At 41.6% G+C, this 23,731-nt stretch overlaps 2 protein-coding genes across 7 annotated transcripts in view; one reads left to right on the top strand and one right to left on the bottom strand.

Annotated features, from left to right (window-relative positions):
• The window catches only part of LOC104318025 (damage-control phosphatase ARMT1-like), a 67,960-nt gene extending 66,431 nt beyond the window's left edge, over positions 1-1,529 (bottom strand). Inside the window, exon 1 of one of the 2 annotated variants that reach the window (XM_069787018.1) lies at positions 1,441-1,529. In XM_069787018.1, coding sequence (XP_069643119.1) covers positions 1,441-1,490 — 50 coding nt within the window. In that variant the 5' untranslated portion in view covers positions 1,491-1,529. The remainder of the gene's footprint in view (positions 1-1,440) is intronic. The other variant, XM_069787017.1, reaches the window with a different exon arrangement.
• Positions 212-23,731, top strand: RMND1 (required for meiotic nuclear division 1 homolog). 5 transcript variants are annotated; one of them, XM_069787021.1, is made up of 12 exons: positions 212-259; positions 4,649-5,166; positions 9,786-9,894; positions 12,840-12,915; positions 13,271-13,310; positions 16,773-16,873; positions 17,877-17,983; positions 20,060-20,124; positions 21,009-21,085; positions 22,243-22,363; positions 23,156-23,308; positions 23,521-23,731. In XM_069787021.1, the coding sequence occupies exons 2-12, from the start codon at positions 4,663-4,665 to the stop codon at positions 23,551-23,553; spliced, it is 1,386 nt and encodes a 461-aa protein (XP_069643122.1). In that variant the 5' UTR covers positions 212-259; positions 4,649-4,662; the 3' UTR covers positions 23,554-23,731. The 5 variants fall into 5 exon arrangements, with proteins under 5 accessions (XP_069643122.1, XP_069643123.1, XP_069643124.1 ...); XM_069787022.1 differs by lacking the exon at positions 212-259 and adding an exon at positions 1,302-1,557; XM_069787023.1 differs by lacking the exon at positions 212-259 and adding an exon at positions 1,571-1,703 and having other exon boundaries at positions 23,156-23,272.

Here is a 23,731-nt window from a genome sequence, read left to right as displayed (position 1 = left end):
CTGCTGAGCAGTGCTTACACAGCATCAAATCCTCTTCTGCTCTTCACCCCACCCCACCAGCAAGCAGGCGGGGGGGGGGGGGGGGGAACAACGAGGACACACAAGAAGTTGGGAGGGGACACAGCTGGGACAGCTGACCTCAACTGACCAAAGGGATATTCCAGACCATGTGATGTCATGCACTCAGCATATAAAGCTGGGGGGAAGTTGGGGGGGTGATCTGCTGCTCAGGGACTGGCTGGGCATCCTTTGGTTGGTGGTGAGCAATTGTTTTCATTTGCATCACTTGTTTGTCTTGGGTTTTATTTCTCTCTCATTATTTTCCTTTTCATTACAATTTATTATTAATATTTTATTTCAATTATTAAGCTGTTCTTATCTCAACCCATGAGTTTTCTCACTTTCACCCTTCCAATTCTCTCCACCATCCCATGGGGGGGGGGGGGTGCAGTGAGCAAGCAGCTGCGTGGTGCTTAGTTGCCAGCTAGGGTTGAACCACGACAGTCTTAAAAGCGGTTTTATGTGCCTTTGAAGCAGTGGAGACCAATAAAAACCAAACAAAATCTCAAATAGGTCAGCTTCTTAGGTCTGCTTTTGAAGAAAAAGATAAACGGCAGTCTTTTCATGGAAGAAAATGCTAAATGACCACCCCTGCCGAAAGAGTGAAAACTGCAGTTAACTCCAGGCTAAAAGGCATTCTCTAATTGCTCAGTTACCCAGATGTGACCCCCCAAGGAAATTTAAAATTAAAAGCACAGAGATTCTTTTAAAGCGTATCTTGTATCCACGAGAAAATCCACACTACTTGCTCTCCACTCTGTGCTTGACTGACACCTTCCCCAGACGCTGTCGGTAGGCGAGAAGGACAACGAGCAAGGCGCGATCCGCCCTGCGGAGAGCCGAACCCGGCCCCAGGAACGACTTTGATCCGAAGGGCTCTATCCCGCCGGCAGGAGCCCCGCCCTCAGGGACTCGGAACTCAGCCGTCACCCACCGCCCAACGGCGAACCCAAGGACACCTGGGAAAAACTCAGGCACCGCTCGCACCCTCTAAGGCCTATTCCCGTCAGCAACAGGCGCGGACAACCGCCACGGACAGAGGGGGCCGAGGCGAGCAAACGCCGGCCCCGGGAGGCGCCCGCCGCCGCGGAGCCGGCAACGCGGCGCCCACAGCGCCGCCTCCCGGCCAAGCCGCCCCCGGCCGAGCCGGACCGTCCACGGCGCTGCCCCCGCCCGCAGAAGTAGGTCGAGAGCCGGCCCCGCCCGGCACCCGCCGCTAGGCCGGAGGCCCCGACCGAGGGGTCCGGCGCCCCGAGGCGGCCGCTCCCCGGCCAGAGCGGCGGCGGGGAGGGAGGCGGGGAGGCACCAGCGGTCCCTCAGCTCTCTCCTGCCACCCGCCCACCCCGTTGCCGGTAACCAGCGCGCCAGGCCGCCACGGACCCCTTAAACCTGCCCGACAGGGAGACCGGTAGCGCCGCTACCGCCGCCATCTTGCTCCGCCCCCGCGAGCCGGCGGACCGCCCCCCGGAAGTGGGGCGAGGCAGCCGGACGTTATTGGTGAGTCAGCCGCGCCCGCCGCGCGGCGCGGCACGGCGACGGACGGGCGGGCGGGGCCTGGCGGCCCGCGCGCCCTGGCGGAGCTCGGCGGGCGGTGGGCGGGGCCGCGGCTCGCGCGGCGGAGAGCGGCTCGCCCCCTCCCCCAGGTCAGTGCTGGCGCGCGGCGGGAACCGCCTCGCCCCTCCCGCGGCGGCGGCGGCGGCGGCGGGCGGAGGGGGAGGGGCGGCGGGGCGGCTGCCCTTGAGGGCTCCCCGCCGCCGGTCGGAGCTGCGACGGGACCTTCTGCTGAGGGAGGGGGGGCTGCGTAGCACCCCCCCCCGCCCCGGTGGGGGGGGAGGACGGCGGCACGGACGCCGGGGCGGCCTCTCCTGCCCTTCCCGCTGTCTCTGACCCTGACGCGAGTCGGGGGGGCCCCGCGCCCCGCCCCCCCTTGCCCCGAGGCAGGGCCGTAGGCCGTGAGGGGAGGCGGTTTCAGGGGTGAGGAAGAGCCCTGCTCGCAGGAGGGAGGGGGGCGATTCCCTGCCCCGTCCCTTCCTCCGCCCCTGGACTGCCCCTGCCGCGGCCGGGGCAGGAAAGCGGCCGGGCCGCTCCCCCCACACCCCACACACCCCCCCCCTACTCGGGCACTGCCGCCGGCGGCCGCTCCGCCGGGCGCACCCCGGGTGTGGCGCAGCCGCGGCGGAGGCCGAGCGTTACGGAACGGGGGCGGGGGGCCGGCCCCCCTCCCCTCCGCGCGGTGACGCTGGGCCGGGCGGTGGCGCTTCCCCGCGCGCCCGCCAGGGGCGCCCGTCAGCCGCGCGCCGCCGCCGGGCGGGGGCCCGAGCGCCTCGGCTGCCGCCTCGGACGGGGGCGGAGCTGGCCTCGTTCTTCCTGCGGAGGCGGGGCGCCTTCTCCGCCCGATTGGCCCCCTGTCGGCCCCTTTCCCGCCCTCCCCGGCAGGCAGCCAATAGGAGGGCGGCCGCTCCCCTCTCCCCGCGCATACCTGAGGGGGCGCTCCCGGGGGTAGGGCTGCCGCCGCCATTGTTTCCCTCAGGGGAAGGGAGGGCAGGGGGCCCCGCCGCCGCCGAGCGGGGGCTGGGCAGGAGCGGAGTGTGCCGGTAGCGAGGCGCAGGAGAGCAGCGCCCTGCTGGCGGGGCCTCCAGCACCCGAGGGGGGGCGGAGTGGGCCCGGCTTACTCGTACGTCTTGCTGGCTCTGCCGCAGTAAGCTTGGACTGCCGGCCGGAAAGGCAACGGGCGTGAATAAAGCGTGTCTTGTATTAAAGAGGCGTTGGAAAATAAAGGGTCGATTTGTTTTTGCTGCTCGGAGATGGCGCCCGCTGTCTTGCTGTGGTAGCTCGTTGTCCCGCTTCTTTCTGGGATCGCTCTGTTCCACGCTTCCTGCCTAGGTGCCGCTGCTGTGGCAAACCTGGCGTTAAGGCTCCGCCGTGGAATTTAGTCTCTAGGATCACTGCTTCCTTGTAACTTGCTGTAAGCCCGTACGATTGAAAAATCACCCCTGGGATCACCGTGATTTGAGGCAAGGTTTTGCTGGCTAGGAAGGTGCGGATGTGCCTGGCCTCTGTGAGCCTCTTTCTGCCAGTTACCCCACGCTTCCAGAGACTTCTCCCCTTGCCCTGGCTCTGTACTACCTTGGGTTGCAGTTATTGAGTTTTTCAGCTTTCTTGATTATCCAGAGGTAACGGGCCTTTAAAAAGGTAAATGTGCCTTGCCCTGGGCAGAGCCTTCTGGGTTGCTTTTTAAATACAAGACAAGTTTAAAATGAAATTAATAATTAGTTTATTCTAAGAAGTATGCAAATAACAGGCTTACAAATCAGGCAAAAAGCTACAAGTGAAGAGCATATAAAATTATGCCTAATATCAATTACTTATTGTGTGATAGCCTAAAGGTGTTTAATGTCGTCTTTTTTTTTTTGTAGTAGTAGTATTGCGTGCTTCTTTCACCAGAATTAGTGTGCTCCCCTTGTGTTAAGTTATGTCAGGGTGAGGTTTGTTTTATTTCAAGTTGTGTGTGCATTGTGCTAGCATCTAGGTATCCTTGTCAGGATGGAGGGCTTGTTCCAGTCGGCACGCAATTTGTTCCCACAAGAAAATGCTTATTTGAACTATTACCTTAAATGTATGGGTGGTATTGAAGATCCTTCTTTACACAGTTTTTGAAAAATAGTCTGAAATTGGCAGTTTTTTCAAACTATACAACTTAATGACTTTTTTTTTTCTTGTTAATAACTTGCTGAAGATGGATTTTGTGTCATGAGGGAAATGTTCTTGCTTAATAAAAGCAGATGGGGGCAGGGACTTGACACTGCAATTTTTCAGCAAGTGAAACACACCCACTGAGGTATTCAGTCTACTGCCTGTCAATACTTTTAAAGCTTATTTGATTAGCTCATACAACGTAGCATGAATATAATGAGCTTGCTCTTAGTCTGGAATAACAGAACAAGGACAGTATCGTGTTTCCATCAGCACAGGTAGATCTGCAAGCAGGCCTTGTGGTCCCTCTTGCATCAGTATGTACTAGCAGGATCAAGACCGTAACCTGACTGACTCGGCTCTTGCTCTAGTCAAGACAGATGAACGGAGCTGGATCCGTGCTTGGCTGTTTGCAATACAGCAGTTTCAGCTGATGCTGATCAGTGTGTGTATTCTATAGGTGACATTCCCATACAACCCCATAGTAATCTAATTGTTGTTTTTATTTTGTGTAAAATAATGCTTCACAGAGTCTGATATCCTCTTCAAGGTGTGTGTGCTGGCTCATGAGTAATTTCATCCGTGGGGTTACTGAGAGTGCAGACTGCTACACAGAATGAGCAACAGAGGGAAAAGATGCCTGCTTACATATTGACATAGCAACCAGTTCTACTTTTTCACCATGTGTTGCAAGCACACAGCTCAATAATGTGTTTTGATCTTAATTAGAGTATTTCCATAGTGTTGAAAAAAAGCTGTTTAATCCCACCAGTGTTTATGTGCTTAAAAGTACTAACACATGCAAAACGAGTATGGGTCGCCTTTTAGATAAGGGGAAAATCATATTCTTTCTTTCCAAATGGTTGATGGATGATTTTGTTTGTTTTAAATACAGTTCTGAGGGAAGCAATGAGACTGAAACTTCTGCGCCTTCAGATTAGGTCTTTCCACGCTTTAACAACGATCTGCCAGTGCCAAAGCTTCGATAAAACTGGACGTCTACTATCAAAGCTGGATAATGAAGTTGACAGAACAGCTCACAGAACAGCAAAGTCTTGGAATTTGTACGCTCTGAAAACTGCTTCCTCTTTTTTGACAAGTCGATGCGTGCAAGTCAAGAATTGGCAGTTGCTCCAAGGAAATCTATCGGCTTTGGGAAAAAATGTTTACTATCGGAGTGGGGAGGGTTTTTTTCCATTCTGGAAATGTTTTGGTGTGGCGACAATGGAAAACTACAAGCTCAATACAGAGCATATTAAAAAGCTTAGGAACATCTCATCAAGGTTTTACTCGGTTGTATCAGCTGGTAAAATTATTCCAAAACAGAGTAACCAGCCAGTTAAGAGGCCACTGAAGGCACCAAGGACCAAGCAGCCATCCAGAACTAACCAGCCACTACTGTCAGACATGGAGGTAAAGTAGAAAATTTACAGTCTGTATAACATTAAGGGAACTTCACCAATTTAATTTAGATTCAGATTTGGGTTTAGATAAACATTTTAATGAAATTAACATGGTTTTTTTGGTGAGGAGGATTTAATTATTTATCCTAGTGTGGCCACAAAGAGGTTGGAGCTCTGCAATCCGAAACAAGCTTGATAGAAACTAGTTTGTCTGGTATTTTGAAGATAAAATAGAGACTTACTAGCAATGTGTGAACAGAAGCGGAGGGAAGATAAGTGGAAAGATGAAATCCATTATTAACAACTTTAACCAGTGCTCTCAAATCACATTTAATATTGAGAAACAAAGTCTAGCTTTCAGAATAATTTAACTTTCCCTAGGTATCCTTGCTTGTCCAGTTCTACCCAGTTTTAAGGCTTCACTCAAGCAGAAATCAAGGTGAAAGTAAATAATATAAAGTTTATATTCAGATTAAGTTTCAGATGGGAAACAGAGGTTCAGATGTAGCCTGTGTTACTTGAGGAAGATTATTCCTTGTGTAGAAATAGCACCTTGACCTCCAGACTCCTAGGTCTATAGGGTAATTGCAGCAACAAACTGTTTTGGATAAAATGAGATATGATTAAGTGAAACAGTGCATACTTGTGGCTGTTTCTCCTTGAGATAGTTCTTTGCAAGCCTTAGTACTAGCCAAGGCAGACCTTAAGCATACTTGAATATAAGATCTCCAACAAAGATTCTGGTGTCAGAAGTGTTACTCTTCAAGAGTTCCAGGGTATTGTTAATAAAGTAGTGTTATTGATGAGACTGAAACAAGTATTGTGCTTTCAGAAATAGCTTCCACATTGCCTTCACATATGTCTATTACATGATCTAATGAACATAAGCACAGAAACTGAAGTTTTAATGCTTGCCTTCTTGTCACTAAGCTTCTGTTTAATATTTTGTATGATGAGCAGGAGTATGCTTTAATGTAACATAAAGGCTCCATTACAGACAGTTTAGTTCCCACTTGTATTTTCCTGTTGCTTTGAAAAAAGAAAGAAGAAAAAAGAAAAAAGAAATATTAGTCCTGAAACACCATGTAATGTTTCAAGCTTGTTATTCATGCTATGACAATACATTCAGAGGTTGCTTCTTTTTGTTGTTGGGTGAATTGAAGTGACAGGTTTTTTAGTTTCTTGAGGCTTTTAGATGGCAGCATAGAACGCAAACAGTTTCTTTGTTTGACATGTTCATATATGTGTATGCAAGTAATATGCGCTGCTATTTTTACTTTCTTTCATTGTGAAGAAATGGAGAAAATACTCCTGATACACTGAAATAATAATATACTGTCTAAGGAAGCTTCCACGTGGCCAAATGCTGTGCCAGAAATCACACAAACTCAGACCTAACAGAAACATCTTCTATTTTTGAATAAACCCCATAAGGTTTTGTCAGATATATAGCCCCATCTACAGGGGTCTGGACAGGCTGCCACCTTGTCTGCAGGCTGACAGTATTTTGCAATAAGCATTTTTTTTACCTGTTTGTGTATTTCCTTATAGATATGTAGTATAGAGAAATAACTTACAGATGTGGCCGATTTCTGCAAGATGACTAATAGAAGTAGCGCAAATGGAGAATCCTTGAGGTCTTTTTTTTCAGCGTGCCATTGGTTTTCTCTAAATCCTGGTGTCCTGAAAAAGCTGCTCTTGCCTGCACCATGTGGAGGCAACCAAGAGCCCTCTGGTAACGCAGGCCCTATTGCCAGGGCAGTTACCTGGGGGCAGGCCGCTGCGTCCTCTCCTACCTGGTCTGCCCCTTGAGGCAGTAGCTCTAGGTCCACTCCTAAGTTTCTCAGTTAGATGAACCCCGAGGATCTCTGGTGTTTTCTGTCTGGGAGGGCCTGGCAGTTGGCACTTCTTTTGCAGAACAGTCCGTGTATAAGGTCCTTCCCACCCCTCCCCTGCACTGGTCTTCATGTGTTGTTTACAGGCAGAGTGCTGAGCAGCAGCAGTGATAAATGGTTGTAAGACCAGTTTTTCAGGATAGATAGAGGAGTTACTTGAAAGCAGTTAACTGGTTTAGTCAGTCCATCAGTGAGTAGTACCCCTAGTCAGTTTAGTTAACCTCCTAAGGTCTGACTGCATGAAAAGCCTTTGAGCTAATTTTTAATGCTATAGCCATATAGTATAGAAGAAGCTTGAAATTAAAGTAAAGATGTAGTATTTACTACACGTAAGATAAAGACTGATTCCTATGGTGACGTGAGGATTTAAGTTCATCCTACAGGTTTTCTTTCTTAAAAATTTTTGTATGCTTGAAGTGGAAGGGGTGGGCTAAGGAGAATTATGGTTCCGTGAGCCTGTACAGTTGTTGGGGGCGTGATGACATGGAAAATGAGTTGTTGAGGTATTTAGGATGGCTACTTCTAAGGTTAGCTGTTGTGGTACTCTGAATAGAATCCCAATGAAGCCCTGGCTGTAGGCAGAAAGGAGGAGGGTGGTGAGTAGCTGGAGTTTCTTTCTAGCACCAGTACAGATTTTGTATTCTGTTTTTTTGAAGTTTGTAGGTGAAAGTGACATAGCAGAAAGCATGGCATAAAGGTTGATTGGCCAGTTAAGGTGTCTGTTTTAGGATTAGCTGAATTGCTCATTAGCGTATAGATGTTTTGGCTATATCTCCACCAACTGTCATGGGAGCTTAGACATCTAGAGTGCCTGTGGACACATGTATTTTAGGTGTCTTAATCTCAGATTACACCCAATCCAAATGTTTCCCATCAAACAAGATTTTAGTAAAAATTTAAGTGAAACAGTACATTGTAAAAAAAAACCAAACAAACTAGTGCATATCCAAAATGCTATTTCAGGCATGTAGTCTTAGCAGAAAACTTCTGGCTCTAACTAAATTTAAAGTCTTTATGTTGAAACTAAAATTGCAGCAGTAAGACAGAAAGTCTGTCCTGTAGTGCATCTGCCTTGAAATGAACAATAGCACAAGTAATAAACTATGGGAAGCATAGAGCAGGGTAGAGATTTTCAGATTATATACTAGCTGGAAGAAAAGAGTTTGTTCCCTTAACTCTTGACACAAGGGTTTCAAGGCAGAGCATGTGTACTTGTAATAACCAGAGCTTTCTGGAAGAATCTGAAATAAATAATTTGCATTGGCAGTTTAGAGATTGAGAATGGATTTACACAGATGAAATCGTGATAATGCAACTTTGCAAAGGTACTACAGCAAGGAAATTGAAAACGCAGTTCTGTTCCACTGTTAACTCAGCCTCGTAGCAAAGTTGTGGAAATAGGCCTACAAAATTGCACACTGAATATTGTCATTACTTTTAAAGTTTATTTTCTGTTAGTGATCACTGAAATAAGATGATGTGTAAGCATAGCTTTAGAAGTGATAACAGAATGTTAACATTAAAAAAGAAAAGAACTTTTAAATGTGTGATTGTGATTCTGATGACTGGTAACAGGCCCCCCAAGGAGTACAACACCTTTTTAAGCCTTGCTGTTTGATAGCGTATGAGTGCTGCAAGAATATAATTTGGATTTTAAGTTGAAGTATAGTGTGGGTATAAATGCTTGCAGATAAGTACAGTTCTTTTGTTCATTTGTTGTTGGTTACATCCCCATTTGTATTAGTTACAAAAAGCTGGGAAGTGACTGATCCGTAATGAGACACATTGGTTTCTGGATATCTTCCGCTACATTGTACTGAAAAACATTATCACGGGATACATATGGTATCAGAACAAAGAAATCCACTTAAAATGAGTAGTAGAATTTGTAAATCGGTTTACTGTGACTTGTTTGATTCATCAAGAAAATCTTTACAGAGATGATTTTCTGATTTCTTTGCCACACATGAGTCAGTCTCATTGCAATTCAGTATTATTTTTCCAGTTATTTGTTTGAATATGGCATTTTAGTTATTCAAGATTGTGGAATATTGAGACAAACTCTGGCTGTTTTATACTGTTCAACTGTCGTGTCAGTTGAGACCATGTTGTTAGTGCAAGATTCAGCTCAGGGGCACACTGTAGATCTGCAGCACCTACAACAGGCCCAGAAGATCTGCAACTTCCTGTGCTGCGGTGTTGCGGTGGCTCATACCCTGGGAGTTACCTGGGCAGTGAGCTTTGTGCATGGAAGAACATGATGTTTGCAGTTAGAGCTTCTGTTTGATAAGCAGGCTGGGATAGCTGAATTCCATTTACCTTTAAAATATAGATGTTAAAGCTGATACTGGGGGTGTCCCGCTTTTGATTTCAGCAGTCAGCCAAGTATGTCATAAGCTGTAGGATGGGAGAGCAGTAGCAAGTGTGGTTCTACTGTTAAAGCATTTGATTGGCATTCAGGGAAGAAGGGTTCGCTTTGTGGCTCTATCACAGAGTTTTTTGGTGCGACTTACTCATGTCACCTGGTTTGATATCAGTCTGGGATTTGCCTTCCCACTTAACAGGGAGCAAGTAATCTCGTTAGTATTTGTACACCAGGTGGACAGCATGGCAATGATATCGTAGAAAAGAGTGAATAGAAGTCACTCTCATGATAAATTTGAGGCAAACGGTTGTCTTACGAACATCTTGCTTCAGCCTTACCCTAACTCAAATCTTTATTCCTTTGGCACAGAATCTGATGCAGTGCACAGCCTTTGCAACAGCAGATGAATATCATCTTGGTAATCTGTGTCATGACCTGACTTCACATGGATATGTTGAAATAACAAGTTTGCCTAGAGGTAGATTTTTGAAACATATTAAAAGCAATGTTGTATTTTGGGAAATGAAATATGGGTGAGGTATATAATTTTTATAACTTTATGTATTCTTATTCTGCTTAATACCCTGGAATATATCATACTGCCTATAAAAAATATTGCTTTGCTTTAAAATACCATGTGCCTAAAAAAGCCACAACTAAACCTTTCAGAATAGCAATATAACCAGCAGTTGCTGTTACCCTATGGTAATTTTCCCAAAATTACAATTACACTAAAAGTATTGAAAAATTAGATGCATGCAGGAAAAGTAAATTTGAAAATTTTCTGATACAAAGAATTTCTATAGGAATTTGCTAACTGAAAAAATTCTGAAAGTTTTCTTTATTTTAATTAATCTTTCAGTAATGTGATACCGTAATGCTTCAGCTGTCAAAACAATTTTGTAATTTGGAGTGCTGCATCTTCCCAAACCCACATTTCTATTAATGTAAATCACTGAGGGTTGGAGAGGAAGGCATGCAAGAGAGTATCTTGCTGACTAAGTGAAATGAAAAAGATACACACATAAATGCCTAGTTCTAGTAAAGAGAATGCAGCCGATACTTTTTTTTCATTGGGCCAAATATATCCTAGCAATTGTTGAATGCTTCACTTAGCTAGGCTTCAGCAAAGTAATTGCTTCTGGTTTCCATACAGTTATCTCTGAAGACTTGGGAAAGTATGGCTTGGAAATAGCTGCAGTATACTACAAGAGAAAAACAAATGGAGCTTTTTATAGCTTAAGGAACCTTATGCCCTAGAACAGCTGTGATTTTCATATGTTGGCAGTAGAATGCTTTTTTTTTTTTTCTTTGAATGAACAGATTATATGAAGCTAAGAGAATGACAAATAGTGTTTATGAGCATTTCAGTAAAGGTTATCAAATATCTGGCTGCCTCTCAAACACTTAGTAATCCAAGTGCAATAGTACTCCAGTGGGTCTCTTTCAAACATGAGATTTACTATGATTGTCTTGCTCAGAAAGATGAACATGGAAAGACAAGGTGCTGTAGAGTGTAGGCTTCATGTTCCTTTGTAGTTTCTTTGTATTAAAACCAACACTGGTTTCACAGCTTTGGGATAGAAACTTTGTATAAACAATCTCCAACACAACTGTGAATTTTTGTAAGGCAAATGTTGCTGGTGCTGGTGTTTTACCCTGGGAGTTTGGGTCTTCCCAGTTCTTTCATTTCTTCATGGTGTGTTTTTGACTCCTCACAATAAATACACTGTTTATCAAAAGTTTGGAGGAAGTAATGATGAAAGGATGTTGGATTGTGCCAGTAGATCTGATGTCTTTTGGTGGTTGGCTTGTATATGTAGCAGTGGTTGGTTACCAACTCAAAAGATCGACTCTTGGAAAATCAAAAAATATTAGCACATAGAAATCTAAATCAGCAATTATTGTGTGGATTTGTTGCTTTGTAGTGTTCTTCCTAAGCATTATTCTTGGTTTTGACCTCTTTAAAAACATTTTAGAGGCAGATCCTGTACCTCCGCTTACAATGGACCAGATTCTCTTCAATTGTGTATGTTTTGGCTGGAGTGGATAAAGATAAGGGTGATATTTGAAAAGGCAAATGAGAAAATGCAAACAAATGTTTCTTCCGTGGTGAACTCAGACTTCACACCTAAAATTTGTTCTAGTGATTCAGCAAATCATATGTTTCTGAACTGGAATAGCAAGTGCAAGAAAAGTCTTTAAAGAGTTCATACAGATTCGTGTGGTCTCAATTTGGGTATTAGCAAAAGTATATCCGATTCATCTCTCTCTGCTGCCTTAGTCTACCTGGCCTCAATGGCTTGAGCAGTAAAGCAGAGAGTGGAATTTGTACACAGGCTGAAACTGATGCCTTGTCACTTGACTTGTGATCTTTTTGCACCAACATAGGGTTGAACTTTTTAAGGCTTAGGTGTTAGGCCCTGCAAATTCCTCTTTGTAGAGTCTCACTTTATAGTAGAAGTAGGGGGTTTTGCTGATCTAGCTCCGCTAGTTCTGCAACAAAATGAGTCATGCTGGAAAGTAACCTTTTTTTTTGTTAAAACCACATCAGGACTTCTAAAACTTTATCTATATTAGCGAGTAGTAGTACAGTGGAGCAGACCCATAGGGGTAAAAAGCAAAACGCTGTTCTGAGAACCCAGCATTCACATTTTGTAAGTTTTGGGGCATTCTACTTACACTAGCTCAAGTCTGGTCCTTTGTAACAAATGGCCGTTAGTGGTTGGAGTACCACAGGTGCATTCTTGGAGCTCCTCTTTGACTTTAATTTAATGCAAAAAAAAAAAAAAAAAAAAAAATGGCAGCTTGTGTACTCTGACACTGTTCTGCAGTGCACATCAGAAGCGTGGTAGATGAGGGTGGCTGGAAGATTTGTTTCAAAAGCATGATTCTGATCCAAAAGGAAGATGCAGGTGTACCCTTTCCTTTCTTGGGGGTACGCTCTTTCAAGTTTCTGACTGTCAAAGCAGTCAGTGCAATTTGAGTGCAGATTAGTCCCTTACTATATAGAAAAGAGAAAGATATTCTGGGCAAGCAGATTTAAATGGTAATTTCTCTGCAGTTGTGGGCAACTTCAGTCACTTTATGTGTCCATGTCTATAATCTGTTCCTGGTTATTTACTATGCCCTGCATCAGTTTTCCCTTAAGTCTTTTGTTCTTCAAAACTGTTACATTTCATTAACTAAAGATTCCAGTGAAGTTCAGCATAGCAGCTGAGTCTCTCTAGAGTGTGATGTTTCAGAGCAGCAGTGTAGTTTGATACTGTAGTTGTTTCCTGACAAGCATTTCCATCAGAAAAATAAAATATGGGACTGGCTGATGTGTTAGCATGTAACTGTTAAACTGGAATTATATGCCTATAGCTATCATGTATAGAAGTTTGACTAATTCTTCAACTTTTTTCATTTATTTCAAACTAGATGCTGCAAACGTTTTAGTGATTGGTACTGAGAAATCTGCAAAAGAAGATGATCCTGGCATGATTTTTTTCTTCAGGTAAGCTATAAATCATGCCCAAAACATTATTGTATTAATAGCAATGGCGTAACAGAAGTAGTGCAGCTTCCTAGATCGTTGCATCATATTATCTCATGAAACTCAAGGAATAACTGTTCAATCAGAATCATTAAAAAAAAAAAATCAGAATTATTTAAATGGTTAAAAAATAACTTACCTTCTCCTGTTTTTTGACTAAAGTACAGCTAAAAAGCAACTATTATGTAGGTTTTGTGGAGATAGTATTAAGTTTCTTGATTCACAATGACAAAAATTGTCACTGTACAATTTGAGTATTGCATTGAAATACATTTAAACAGTATAATTACACTTCAGTTTTTCCTTGAATTCACAGGGAAGGGGCTGTTGTGTTTTGGAATGTGGAAGAGAAAAGTGTAAGTAAAGCAAAACTGTTTGTTAAGACTTCATAAGCAGATGTTTTGTCAGTCCCACAAAGCTCAGCGTGCTTGGGCATTGTTTGGGAGCTTGGATCTTTCCATGAAGGAAAAGGACTGATCTTCTAATGAGTGGAGGTGCTTGCCTCCTGCTGCCCTGAAGTGTGTGGATTGCTGATAGATCACCTTTGAAACTTGACTTTCTGCATAAAATGAGCAAATATATGTGTAGCACACAGAGTGGATAACATTTTCTGCTTAAAGCCAGAAATCTGAAACCTTAATCTAGTGAGATTGACAAAAGGAAAATTCTTTCAGCTCTATGTCCTGAAGTAGATCAGAAAAATCAACCTGTGAATGGTTGTTTGAAAGGCACTAATGTAACAGAAAATGTGTTAGAAGAAAAGGATCATTCTATTCTATTTAAGTTAAAACTATTCAAAACTTATGTTTGGATAACTTTGAAAGAGACAAAATTTGTAAGCAACTTTTTAGTATTGTTTTGTGTTTCTACCAGTTAGCAATTTTCCTGAAGGAAGATTTTTATTAGCTGGTATAATTGTTAAAATACGTTGATATTGGAATGACATGCCCCTTATGATAATTTGGTGCTCTTTGCTGACCAAGAGGGGTATGCCACAGGCATATCTATTTTTATGAATAAATTTAAAGTTCTTTAAATTTTTTAATATAATATATTGGGTTTTATTACTGTAGTTAAATAAAACTCTATTCTAGATACAAAGAGGAAAGTATCGATCTTACCTGTAGGCAGAGTATGTGAAATTAAATGGTGTATTAAATAGATGAGTCTGAGATGCACAGAAGTTCACAGGAGGATTTTCAAGGTAAATGAAAACACAGAGCAGTTGTTTCCAGATGTGAACAATTTCTGGATTCAAGTTCACTTTTTCTGTTTCAGACCTGAAATGTTCCTGATTTCCTGTCTGGTTTGGGGGGGTTCAGTATATCAGCCGGCCTACAAAAAGATACTAGTTCTCCCTTCAAACCTTGCCTGTAGCACACTTAGGATGCTATGGCTGTAACTACGCTACTGATTCACAGGTATTACTGAAGACTAGCTGACATAACTCCTGTTGATTTTTATGAGTTGGGCATCACTACCCACTGGAGTACTGTGAAAAATCTGGTTTTGTTGTACATGCTTAAGTACCTTTGAAAAATTGATACCACGTTTTTCTTGTCAGTACTAGTAACTTTAGTTGGTCCCTTGCTAGCTTTATATATAAAAGAAGAGGAAGACTGCCTCTTTCTGCTTATTGAAATTATAGTAAAAGTTTTAACTTCCAAACAACTTGCTCAAATAGACGAGGTATTTTTATGCACATGTTTAATGAACTGAAACAAACAAACAAAAAACAAACTGGTCTGTAGAACAGAAACTGAAAGTAATTCAGTAAAACAGAAGGTAGGGAATCACTGTGAATGGACAAAATTGCTTTTTAAAAGTACTCCAGAATGACTATTAGGAGAAGAAAAACTATTTAAAACTAATGTACACTTAAGAAGTAATAACTACAGACTGATCATGAATAGAAATTTAAAATGTTAAATACCATTTTCAAGTACTTGAGTAGGGAGATCATGCAACAGCTTTACCACCAAAAATAGCAAGGGCAAAAAGCAAAACTAGCTTTGAGGTGGAGTCTCATCTGTTTTTTTAAAAGGAAATTGTGTGACGTGATTGCCTGTAATTGCAAGAGTTTGCATTTAGTGAATCCAGAACATCTCTTCTCATTAAATATACTGTGTCAGAGGTAGTCCCTTCCATAAAATTACACGGGGCTTAGAAGAAACTCAGATCAGTCAGTGGAAGCCTTTGTATTACTCTGACTACATAAAAGAAAGCTGCCACTGAAATACAATTTGTCATTATCCAGACCAATGGAAGAACTTTGGAAGTACGCACATTACAAGACCTATGAATTTCACAGAATCGGCTATGGTCTGTAAAGCTTTGTTAAATCTTGCTCTGTACTGGCCCTGGGAAGCCTGAGCTGGTTGTAGTTCTGGAAGGGACTGTTAGTCTATTAACAGCATAATTATTACTGTATTACTAATGACTTCACAAAGCCAGCTAGAGCACTTGGATGCAAGTGAACGCACTCTTGAAGTCTGGCATGCTACATTATGGACCGGCTATTACCTCTGGTGTTGTTTTAGCAGCGTTTGCCTTGCTGTACTGTCCCTGGACACAGCATACCTGGTTGGCCGAGCTGACTGGCCTAACAGCAGACAATTCCTTGCTTAAAAAATGAAAATAATTTTTCATGCCCTTTTTTACCACAAGACTTGGAATATATGGCAAGTACTAGTCATGCTAATACTAAATTCAGGATTATGAAACAAGCAGTTGTAGCTGTAGGGTTGGGGGCTTTTTAGTGAAAAATGTTATCGTGTCTTACATAGATACTTTCACCAAAATTCTTGAAAGCAATGAAGAAAGCTAGCACTGCAAAGAAAATCCCTCTTGCAGGTGATCCAACAGATTTTTTATTTACTAGTATACAGTTTTGCACTAAAAGATTAACTGTTATTTTGAAGAGAGTGTTTTAAGTATGTGGTCCACTTAGTGGAAGATTTACCTCTTTACAGAATTTAGGCATCAAAAGTGTATTGGTTTTTTTTTTTATTTGCTGTTGTGTAGCTAAATGCCTTTTAAAAACCTGTAGGTGACTGGGTTTTTTAGTTCAGAATTTGTTCTAATTGCAGAATGATTTTTATGAGGGGAGCCTTGTAGCACGTAGGATCCCTCATCCTTGTTCCTTTCTAAGGCAGATGTCAGAGGAGAAAGTTTTGTAAGAGAAAAGGGCTCTTTCTTACTGCATCAGGTTTTAGTGTGCTTGAGAATAAAATGACAATGAGATTACTTCTGCAAGTAAAATTGCACATTTAACTGTTTACAGGGTTGAATGTGGGCAGCTGAAACCATTTTTACAGATTTCTGTGGTGATAAAGGATTTCTGTAATATAACCCAACCTCTGGTAGCCAAAACAAAACTATTGATTTTAGCAGCAAACTAGTAATTTTGGCAGAAACAGCCACCTGATGTACTTATCCTAAAGATTCATTCCCACAATCAGACATCTGCCAAAATCTTGTACAGCACATTGTTTAGTACTGAATACATCCGCATTGTCTTTACTGCTGCTGTGGTTAATCCTTACCCTGTTTTATATATGCAGACATTAAGTGACATTTTAGTCTTCACAGATTCCGTGCAGTTGTTCATAGCCATAAATTCTTCCACACAGCTACAGATAGCTTCAGAAGTAAACTGTGTTAATAATCACTTCATTACTTAGCACACCTGTTCATTGTTACTTAAATAACTTCAGCATGAAAGTTGCATTCATCAACCTATTATATGCGAGGTCTTTGTAGAGTGATAGTATACTGCATGGTAACTGTTCCTGTGTGTGCAATTATCTTTTTCTTAGATGAAGAATGTCATGCGAGTGTTAGAACAGCATGAAATTCAGCCATATGAAGTTGCACTAGTCCATTGGGAGAATGAAGAGATGAACTATAGAATAGGAGAGTAAGTATCTTCAGGCACTCTTTATATAAAAGCTGATAGATACCTAAAACAAATTCAAGCGAAAACAACTAGTAAAAATATGCTTGTCCTTACTCTTTTTTCAAATGAGTAAAATAAAGGAGAAAACAGTAAATCAAAATTGACAAATTTTGCTGTATTGCTAAACCTGCAAGTAATGGCCTTTGTGACTTCGTTATGCAGTAGACTTTGTAAATTATGAAGGTCCATGCCCACACAACTGACTATGTTCTTCAGCAATCCCAAACAGAAACCATTATGATCTTTACAGAAGTATTTCTCCAAGTAAATTATTATATAAATTATCTGTAGTTTTCCAGCAGCACCAAAAAACAACTCCTGTGTCCTACACAGGACAGTGTAACACTAGGAGCTAAGCTAATGAGGTTGAGCTTATTTAAGGTAACCTGGTAAGAGGACAGGTTTTCCTTTTTGGTTTTTTTTTTCCTAGCCATTTGAAAACAGCATGTACTATCCAGTTGTGTAATTTGTGATTCCAGACATATTCCATTGTGTTTATGCAAGTTCATAGTGAGATTGACACGATAAATTGAATGACTCTCATGCCCCCTTTTCTTTGCTCCTGGCCCCCTGTGCAACAGAGGGTTCAGGGAAAGTAACATCATAGCAGGGAGGGAGTGATGTTGATAAAAGAAGAAAAGAAAAACAGAAATGGATAATACAGGAGATAGTGAGCAGGAGAGAGGCCAGCATCCTGCTTACTCTGAACTATCTATGTGTATATAGTAATGCTGTAGTTACCATCATTTCTTGCTGCAGTTTCATTTAAACCTAGAAAATTTGGTCATAATATTAGTCTTAGACTGAGGAACTAATTTTCAGTGATTTGTTTTGGTTATTGTCAGGTTGGACATGAGTAAAATGCAAGGACAGGGATGATGTCCATATAGATATGGTATACTTTATATAAATAACCTTTGCTGGTGGCGTAGTCAATGAAGATGCTTCAATCCTGTTTTAACAGAGGTCAGTCAAAGCTTCATAAAGGAGAAATCTTGTTAAATTCTGAGCTGGATAGTGATGAAGTTGTTCTGCAGAAATTTGCCTTTTCAAATGCCCTTTGTCTTTCTGGTAAGTTAATATTGTTGGTAATTTCAGCCTATGCTACAGATTTTGTGAAATGTCACTATAAGTGGGACCTGTACAGTGACAGGTTGGAGAAGACTCGGTGTCTGGTTTAGGTAAACTGTGTAAAGATTGATTGTGCTTCAGTGGGTGGATTCGTTTTCAAAGCTTTTACCTTGTTTTCTGTGAATTTGAATTACCTCATTCAATGTAAATCATCCCAAAGATTATCAAAGCACATTAAGAAACATACTTTGCAAAAGATACACATTCTACTGAGCATCCTGTTCCCCACCCTTGAGAACTATTCTAGGATAGCAAGAAGTGTAGAGTCCAGTAGTAGAAACCTGTCAGTAATCTTAGGTAATTCATCCTGACATCATTTCCTCTAACAAAAAAAGCTAGATGCCAGCTAAAGAAGTAATGTAGAGCAGTGATTCCCAGCTGGGAAGGTGTACCAGTATCAAAGGTGCAGACCAGAGTCACAAATAATGTTTTCCAGGCTTATTAGCCATGGCAGGAGACAGCAGGAGGCACTGGGAAGAAGTCAGGCTCAGCAGTGGTGCTGCTGCTTGAGGCAATACACCTCTCTGCTGCTTCAGACCTCGAATTAGGTAGGAAGTGGGAGTAGAAGCTAGCAGCAGTAAGGCTGTCCTCAGAAAGACCTTTAAAGGACGTCTGGTCTGTCTACCCCTACTGCTTTTAGGGTAAATTACAGGATTCCTGTAGTATTTGGGGAATTGCACCTTCAAACAGAAGAGACATCAAGAAACAGAATGCATGTTTTTGAAGTGATATACCATTTGATGGAGGAGTACAGCATAACTAAATGGCTCTTGACTGTTAAAGAAAGAACTATTGAGGAAAAAAAGCCTTTCATTCCGTGTAGTTTTCCTATTCATAAAGCCACTGCATGGAAGCGTAGTGCCACATATAATGGAGCAAGCGATTTATTCCCAGGACATAATTGGTACCAATTTATGTTAGTGGGAGACATCCACATCATAAAGGAAAACAGTTCAATAATGTTTAATAAAAATGAAGGATGCAAGTATAGTCCAAGTCAAATTTATGACACAGCAGAAACCAACCTCTGTCAAATAATCGGTAATAGCTGAAATGCCTATTGGCTTTTTTTCAGGGGCTAAATTAAATGTCATTTAAGTCACTGACTTGGATTAGGCCTCTGTATTCAAAAGATGAGTGTGAAGGATGCTCGGCATTGGATTTACTGTCAGCGTCCTGCCTAGATGATACTATCAGTTACTACCATGAAAGAGTTCATTTTGACAATTACATCTTCCCTGATTAATTCTTTGGAGTGAATAGGGTTAATTTTTGATCTGTTGTTACTTCATTCTTGTTGGGGAATCTGCAGACTAAAGAACAAAGGCATGACTTTTGTCATCTTCCTGTAGAAACATCTTTCCAGGCTCAAGCTGAGGCATAGTAGAATTTGTGTTGCCATTGCCTGTGCTGAACAGCTTCCATAGAAGAGAAGTTATATCTTCAGTGAACAGTATATTCACCTAAAAACAAAATGGGAGATTGCTTAAGTTTGAATTTAGCTTAAACAAGTACAGGTGGTGTGTCTGTGCAAGCTAACTCTCCATGGCTTGAGCGTGCTGCATCAAATACTGGACAAATGGAGAATGAGAGTTCTGCAGGATGCTAGAAATGCAGTGGAGACTCTTGAGCAGCACCACATGAAGTCAGCCTGACTCCAGCACGGCTCATTATCTCCAGCCTCCTTGGAAGGTAGCTCGCAAAGGCTTTGTACATACAGCAGAGCACTCACACAACTTCTGAGCTGAAGCAAAAACTCTCCTGGATCTGAACTGATCATTTGGAGAAGAGAGCTGTGCTCAAGGTGGCTCTGCATGCAGAGTTGTGTCAGTGCCCAACCCAGACTTGTCCATAGGTGTATGAACACTGATGGTATAATACTAACGGTAACTTGCTGCAAATAATGTTTGTATGTATCAACATGTCTTGAAGCAGCATGTTGGCAGATTTAAAGTTACGATTACTGGAAAGCATATATATGTCTCACAGTGTCCTGCTCTGTCACCTCTGTTGCAGTAAAGCTGGCTATTTGGGAATCATTATTGGATAACTTCGTGGAATCTATCCAGTCAATTCCTGAGGTGAGGTCTTGTTTGTACCTCTCCCCTCCTTTTCTCTTGTGCTATGTAAAAGATCAGGCCAGATACAGCTGAGCATATGAAAAAAGCAATTGAATGCTTAACACGTTTGATGGTAAAGCCATCAACATAGAGAAGCTCAGAATACCCGCAAAGCGGTGGGACAAGAAATCGTCAGTCTTTAAAGGGTTGGGAGTGGGGTTCTGCCTTGGAATGTTTCTCATGTTGTGCCACTGTCACCTGCCACTGTTGAACGTGTACATGTAACAGGACAAGCGGCATTCAAAAACCTGCCACAGTGTGTGGTAGCTTGGGTCTGAAAGTAATGTGCTTTAACATGAAGAGTTTGGGTGAGTTACTTAAACCACAGTTTTTCGTGAGACTTAATTAAAGTACAAAGCGCCTATGATGTAACACAAAAATGAAATTCCTAGGGTTCAAAAAAGAAAACATAATTTTTAGTATTTTTTTATGAAGGAAATAAATGGTAATACATTGTTTGTTGTAAGTAAAAAGTCTATAAAAAGGCTAAGTAGTAGCAAGGTAAAAGAATGCTGTCATGACTTAAAAATAACAATAGTAGGAAGAAAAAAACAAATGATCTCTTGTTCAGGAAATCATTCATAGAAAATGCTCCAGGATTTTGTACAGATACTGATGTCATACTCAGTGATTTATTGAAAAAAAACCTGGATGAAGAGTTGCATGGTGATATTCTTACAAAGCTAGATAAGCAAACCACTAAGCAAACAAAACTCAAATGTTAATAAGTATGATATTCATTCAGATTTTCACTCATATACATACTTCAGGCTGTAAAACTCCAGACTTCTTAACTACTAGTACATTCTACTTGATCAAGCGGTGAACAACTTGTTACTTTGCAGATACTGAAGTCACGAAGGAAGGTAAAACTGTCTCATGCAGATGTAATGCAGAAAATTGGAGAACTCTTCGCGTTAAGGTAACTTTTTTGGTTACACCAAAGACATTGTGTTACACAGAACTTAAAAATTAAGTTCTGCACGATACAAAGACCAGAATACACACGAAACACAGTGGGGTGGGGTGGGGGAATTCCTTCAACCTTCTTTTGGCTGGAGACTGCATGTGCTGTTTATGTTAGAGGACCTGCTGGCTCACCACTCACTACGGCATCTCAACTATAGACAGGCATTAAGCAGCATATTGTAAATGCCCAAATTCCACACCCTTTTCCCTCCCTGGGTCCAGCAACGCAGGTCTCATAACCAGTAATTATAGTAGATACTAGAGTGTGCAGAGGACGCCAGGAGGAAGGACAGGGTAGGTAGAACTGTTAACTACGGCCTAGAGTTAGTAAAATTTTTCTGTAAGTTCTGTTCTTCCCCTGACTTACTCAGAAACCACTGCTACACTGTAAGAATTTAATGGGGTTTTTTCCCCTCTGAAGTGAGATTTGGCCGTTGAGAATACAGAGCATTACACACTCTTTTACAAAAAAAACCTCAAAATCAGTGAAGAAAGAGGTAAATTAAAAAAGCAATTCCTATTTGAAACATTGGATTTTATATCCCTACTTGAAGGACTGTTCAGTAATGAACAATGATGTTCTAAGTGTCCAAAGATTTATATGAGAAGTAGGTGGAGGGCAGGAGATTTTAGCTCTTAGCCTTTATAATGTTGAGGCAATAGCCTGGTTCAGCAAGGTGTGCTGTGCTCACATACCCACCATGTCAGTGTCAGTACCAGTCACACTTAAGAGTTCTGAGATATAAACAAGCTGTTAAGCAGCTCCTCAGTAACTTTAATCCACGTACCACTTCAGTGAGCTACTAGCATAGTCAAGGACTTCTCTGCAGATACCAAAAGTTAAGGTGACAAGTTGAGGAGGCAATGTTGCCGTAAGGCAAAAGTCATTTATGCTCAAAACTGTTCCACAGTACAGTATTCTCAGAAAAGTTTCAGGAGATGTGACCGATTTTAAACAATCACTTGTATTTTTACTATGAAAGGAGATTCTTTTCATATTTTACTTAAAATTACAGGAAAATTTTCCTGTTTCTTTTAAATGCTATGTAAATATTTGCTCCTGTATTCACCAAAAGAAAGTTTGACTACTGTAGTACCCATTCTTTTTAGGCACCGTATAAATCTGAGTTCAGACCTGCTAATAACACCTGACTTCTACTGGGATAGAGAAAAACTGGAAGAGCTTTATGACAAGACTTGTCAGTTTCTTAACATTAATCGCAGAGTTAAGGTATGTGTCTTACTGTTAGGAGAATTTTCCACACTCAGATCAGCTGTCTGTCTTTGGCTCAGCAGGGTTACAGACTGCTCCATGAATGTCTTCTTTTAATTGTAGAAACTGATTAAAGAATAATAGGATCCTATACGATATCCCCTTTTCCATGTGTTTGTAACCCACTCACATGTTTTACCCAGTTTAGGTTAACAACCCTGCCTCAAATCAATGGATTGTGTATTTCCTGAGCCACTAAATTAGGTGTTACATGGTTGTAAGAAGAGGATGTTTAATTCTTGTTCTGAAATGTGTGCAAGAAAACAAGTTAAAAACTGAGATGTGAAGCCGTCTTCTTACTGACATGACCAGTCAGGTCAGTTCATTGAAGGGGGACATAATGCTTGCTGCTGAACCAGAATGAGGAGCACAAAAACTACCTCTTCTGGTGGTTCAGCAACCTTCAATATTTAGTTACTTTTGAGGCATTCCAGTAAGCTGTAAATTCTTTTTCTTGTGCCTGTTTTCACAAGTAGATAGCACCCAGAAGCAGTTTAATACCTGTAGATGCATTATCTAAATTTCAATTATTTTTGTGAACCTATTGAAAAAACAGACTCATTTATATTGAAACTTCTGTCACTTGCTCATGTTGCCTTACAGGACTTTCTGTTCTTTTCTTTCACAGACAAGTGTTAACACCTCTCTAGTTCTGGTCAGTGAACCCTTCTGTGGACTGTGTTCCTTTATTTAATGATCTTGTTCCACTTACAGAATCCAGATTTGCCATATATTTGGAATCTCTTGCAGGTAATGAATGAAAAGCTTCAGCACTGCATGGAGCTGACAGACCTAATGCGAAATCACCTGAATGAAAAGCACGCTCTACGCCTCGAGTGGATGATAGTAATACTCATCACCATAGAGGTTGGTGGGGTTTTCTTCCACTATCACACTGAAAATGTAATAACAAGTTCAATTTATATATATCATAATTTGAGAATCAAGATTATTTTATTAATGTACTGTACAAGTGGATTAGTCTTCAGTTCTTTGCAAGTAACTTGTGAATTACAGCCATAGTTATTTTTCAGATTACTCGTTTACAGTGTAAGCTGTTTTAAGGATCATTAAATCAAATAAAAATTCCTATCAACATGTTTGCTATTCCACAGGTTCTGTTTGAACTTGCAAGGGTAGTTTTCTGATGACAGAAGAAACTCAGGAAGAAGAAAACTGACAAAACCATAAAGACCACATGGCCCGGAAAATTCCTGTCTACCTTATGCTTCTGGAAAATAGTGGAATTGTGTCTCTTGATAAATATGTACATCTTCTACTCAAATTAAAAAAAAAAAAAAAAAAAAAATCTGTCTCTGAACATTA

Source organism: Haliaeetus albicilla, chromosome 7, assembly GCF_947461875.1.
Source record: "Haliaeetus albicilla chromosome 7, bHalAlb1.1, whole genome shotgun sequence".
Classification (NCBI taxonomy): domain Eukaryota; kingdom Metazoa; phylum Chordata; class Aves; order Accipitriformes; family Accipitridae; genus Haliaeetus; species Haliaeetus albicilla.
Note: the sequence above shows the minus strand (reverse complement) of the source record. Positions and strands in the feature narration are given on the sequence as shown.